The sequence below is a fragment of the Austrofundulus limnaeus genome, unplaced genomic scaffold (assembly GCF_001266775.1).
Source record: "Austrofundulus limnaeus strain Quisiro unplaced genomic scaffold, Austrofundulus_limnaeus-1.0 Scaffold212, whole genome shotgun sequence".
Classification (NCBI taxonomy): domain Eukaryota; kingdom Metazoa; phylum Chordata; class Actinopteri; order Cyprinodontiformes; family Rivulidae; genus Austrofundulus; species Austrofundulus limnaeus.
Window position 1 is genome coordinate 104,934 of NW_013952614.1, and position 3,852 is coordinate 108,785.

The window sequence follows — 3,852 nt, forward strand, 5'->3', positions numbered from 1 at the left end:
CCCCCCACCACCACCACCACCCGCTGCGCGATTCCGGCAGGCTACCAGCTTAAATGGGTGTGACCAAAGTGATTGGATTTTCTTAAAGAGACAGAGACCTATTTCAAGGCATTTAGAAACTGTCAAGATGAGAAATAAATTGTTTTCGGGATTTTTACAAATATATAGCGCTTTCATAAGCTGAAAATGTGACATAGTTACTTTATTTTAGTATAAAATTGAAATACAGGTTTGGAAAGCACATAGCTTCGCCCCTTTAAAAAATCCTTTTGTATCCATCTCCTGCTATGTATTTTTAATGGTTTATTTGGGATGAAGTAGGGCTGTCATTTTACAGTGTTGAAAGGGGTCTGGGGAGCTCCATGGTCAGTGCTGCAGTGTTGAAATCCTGAGGCTGCAGGTTTGAGCTGTCAGGAGTGGTATCCAGCATGAAACATTTACCAAACCTTTCATCCAGGTTTGTTTGCTGTAGCAGTCCTGGAAGAAAGAAGCAGCTGAAAAAACAACTTTAATGAGTTAAAATGTATGCAGTCACTTTTTTAAAATTACATTATTTAATTGGTATTACATTTATATTGACCATGATTGATATATGACAGCAATAAAAGCCTAAAAACATCAAAAAGGGTGAATACTTCTTAAAGAGAATGCAAATAGCTAAATCTGAAATACTGTATGAGTTACGGTGTGTGTGTTTTGTGATACATATTTTAAAATACCAAAAACTGCCAGCACATTCTGCCTGGTGGTTTTTATTTTAATGGACAAATCAAACATTTCCAACTTCCACTTCAATCAGCGTGCTGCACAGCTTCACTGGGTCTTTTCAAAGGGCATGAGAGACAAGGCAGAAAGGGAGGGAGTGTGGGAGGAGGGAGGGATGAGAGGGTGAGCATGTGGGCATGTGTCTGTGTGTAAGAGAGAGAGCGACACACACACAGAAAGAGGGAGGCTCTGCATCTAACCGGCATGCAGCAGCAGCAGGCTGGGCTTTGCGATCCATTGTTCCCTGTTTTGTTGATGCTTGAGCTCATTCTTTCCCATTAAGACGCCAGGCTAGAGAAAGCTAAAAGGAAAGGTGAAAACATTAGCAGAGCTCAGCTTTGTTTGCCCGGGATTATTTCCACTTGGACCCACTATTGTTGTGGACAAAGGAGAAACGACACTTGAGTTCTCCACTGTCTTGGCCAGGCTTGCATTTTCCTCCTGACTGCATTGGGAAGAAGCGGGGGGACTATGGGGATGCCTGGCCGAGCCGTGTTCATGGTGGGGCTTTTGAAACGACCACCGTTCCCCTTTATTTGGAGGTTAGCGCTGCTCTTTTTCTCCATGTGGGCACTTGATGCCCAAACTGCAGCAGAAACTAAACCGTTATACATCTGGCAAACAGGTACGGTCCATCATTTCTTCTTGGTCCTGGGGATTCCCAGCTGAATGTCCCATCCTCAAACACCCTCGCTTTCTTGATGCGATAATGTGATAATATGTAAATGTGTGCACAACAAAGTGAAGGACAGCAGACGAGCATCCTCAGTGTTTTAGTGATTTGTTGCTCAACTGATCTGCAGTGAATCTATACTTGACTTTTCTTGACTGCTTTATAGTTTTCCCACAAACGAGGGCAGAATTGGTTTAAAGCAGAAGTTTATTTCCGAGCCTTTTCTTAGCACGTGGTCGAAGCCATGTTTTAAAACATAATGTGGTAATATATTTACTGCAGTCCCTGAAGGGAATGTCTTTTGACCCCCAAATGGGTGTTGAAGGTGTGAGATGTGGAGCCTGTTCTTTCTCCAGAATGAGTGGAGGCAGCTGGGACTCCTCAACGGTCGTGTGCTACTATTGGACTCATTTATCACAGTCCGGAGAGGGTTTGTGTGTGTGTGCTTCTGAGAAAATGTATTTGCAATACAGCAGAGCTGTGTTTTTATTATCTAAGTGGAAAAGCACAAACAGAAGAAAGTAGATGGTGCAACTGCTCCTTAGTGTTTTAGTGTTAATGCAGGGGATTTGTGCTAAAGTAGCCTAGAAGTGGATAATATACACTTAAGTCCAGAAGCTCTACAGAGAGGGCAGTGCAATCCAAGGCTTCCTCCTTCTGCTGGTTTGGGTGGTGCCCAGTCTAATTTATCGTGGGAGAGCAGCACATGGTCAGAAGGACAATACTGCACGGTCCGGTGAGCAGAGCCAAGAAGAGGGGAGGAGGCCAGAGGAGTAATCATGGGAAGCAAGACTAGGGGTATGGATCTCCATTGATCCATCGGGATACAAGTTCCCTTTGGGTGCAGCTGGAGATCAATGTTCCTTTTCTCTACTGTTTAATCTTTCAGTTTCTCTTTATCTTTGAATGAGTTTCACTGAGACTCTGCTACACAATCCCCTCCCCACCCCTTCAACCTCCCAACCGGGTGGATCAATTTAAAAAGTCTTGGGAATACAACTCAGCCTATCAATGAGACCTTCTTCACATGTAACATAATCGTTTCTTGGACAGGCGAAAAGAGCAAATTTATGCAAATCTCGAGTTTATTTATTTATGAATGAGGCTTATTTTTAATGACTGTCTGATAACATTTATAACATGTGTTTCCTGTGATAACAGCGATGTAATTTGACAGAAGCGCATGTTGGGGTGGGCGGTCTTACAGCATGGTTTAATCGCCTCGATGTTTATGATCAGGCTGTTTTACAGGTTTTATGTGGGCCTGACCTTTATAATCCACAATGCTTGTTCTCCTAAAGTGCCCATAAATGGGGTCACTTCAGTGTTGTTTACACTCACATATTAATGTTTTCTGGATAAACAAAAGCCAGGGGGAGTTGCCCCCCCCACCTCCTTCTGAGTAGCCCAGTGTCCCCATTTTGGTTGGTTCTACTGCAGGAACCTCCCATCCTTTTACAATAACACCTCGGCTCAAATTGGAGTGCTTTGTTGTAGTTATGTCTCCAATTTGCACTCACCTTTAGACTGTTTTTATATTTTGAAAATATTTCCAGGAAATAACCTCAAACGTCTTAAAGGAACACCTTCTAAAACATAATCTTTTATCGGAACTAAACTGCATCACGTAAAAACAACTGATTGTTGTTTTTGTCATTATAGTGAGTTTATTTCAGGAACTGAGGCTCCATTTACAGTACTCCAGATATTTATATTCTGCTGCGTTTGCGCCTCTCTTTCATGCACAGAGTTTTTGGTGAGAAACAAGTCTAAAAAAGATTATTTTTCAGTTACGAGTCATTGCATTGCCAGTAACTTTGTCCTATGATGAAACACTGATATATTTCACTGATGTGTCCTTGTCTTTATCCTGATCTTGTCGTTTTCAAACTTTGACAGCGTACTGAAATAGTTAATAATAAAGAAGAGACTGTAATTAGTACAGACGTGTATACATTTTGGGTGAATATTTTGCTGAGCTAAGCATGTTCTTTTTCTGTATTATGATTTGGCATCTGTATGGACATTCTCGTCACCTAGTGGTGTATACTGATATTGTTCGCGATTTTGTTAGAACGTGTGGACGGGATAAAACTAATAAAAACTGAGACAGAACACAACTGTTTATAATGATTTTTAGGATTCAGGGTGTGAATCTGAATATTTCATTGCTCTTGTCATGACGTTTTTTTACAACATCGTTTTTCACAAAATCAACAGATGACCCTCAAGGATGCCTATGACTTGGGTGGTACAATAATATAATGAAACTAATTAAATATACAGTATTTTCAGCAAATATGAAAAGCTAAATATCTGTACATAATGTAATTCTTTGTGCAAACTGTGCATGTTGATTCCAAACACAAAAAAGTTTAAAAATACAAAAATAAGCATTGGACACCATTTTATGT

At 40.9% G+C, this 3,852-nt stretch overlaps 1 protein-coding gene across 2 annotated transcripts in view; it reads left to right on the top strand.

Annotated features, from left to right (window-relative positions):
• Positions 1-944: 944 nt before the first annotated feature.
• thsd7aa (thrombospondin, type I, domain containing 7Aa) overlaps positions 945-3,852 on the top strand; it is a 176,621-nt gene continuing 173,713 nt past the window's right edge. For both annotated transcript variants that reach the window (XM_014019217.1, XM_014019215.1), the window contains exon 1: positions 945-1,390. In XM_014019217.1, coding sequence (XP_013874671.1) covers positions 1,237-1,390 — 154 coding nt within the window. In that variant the 5' untranslated portion in view covers positions 945-1,236. The remainder of the gene's footprint in view (positions 1,391-3,852) is intronic.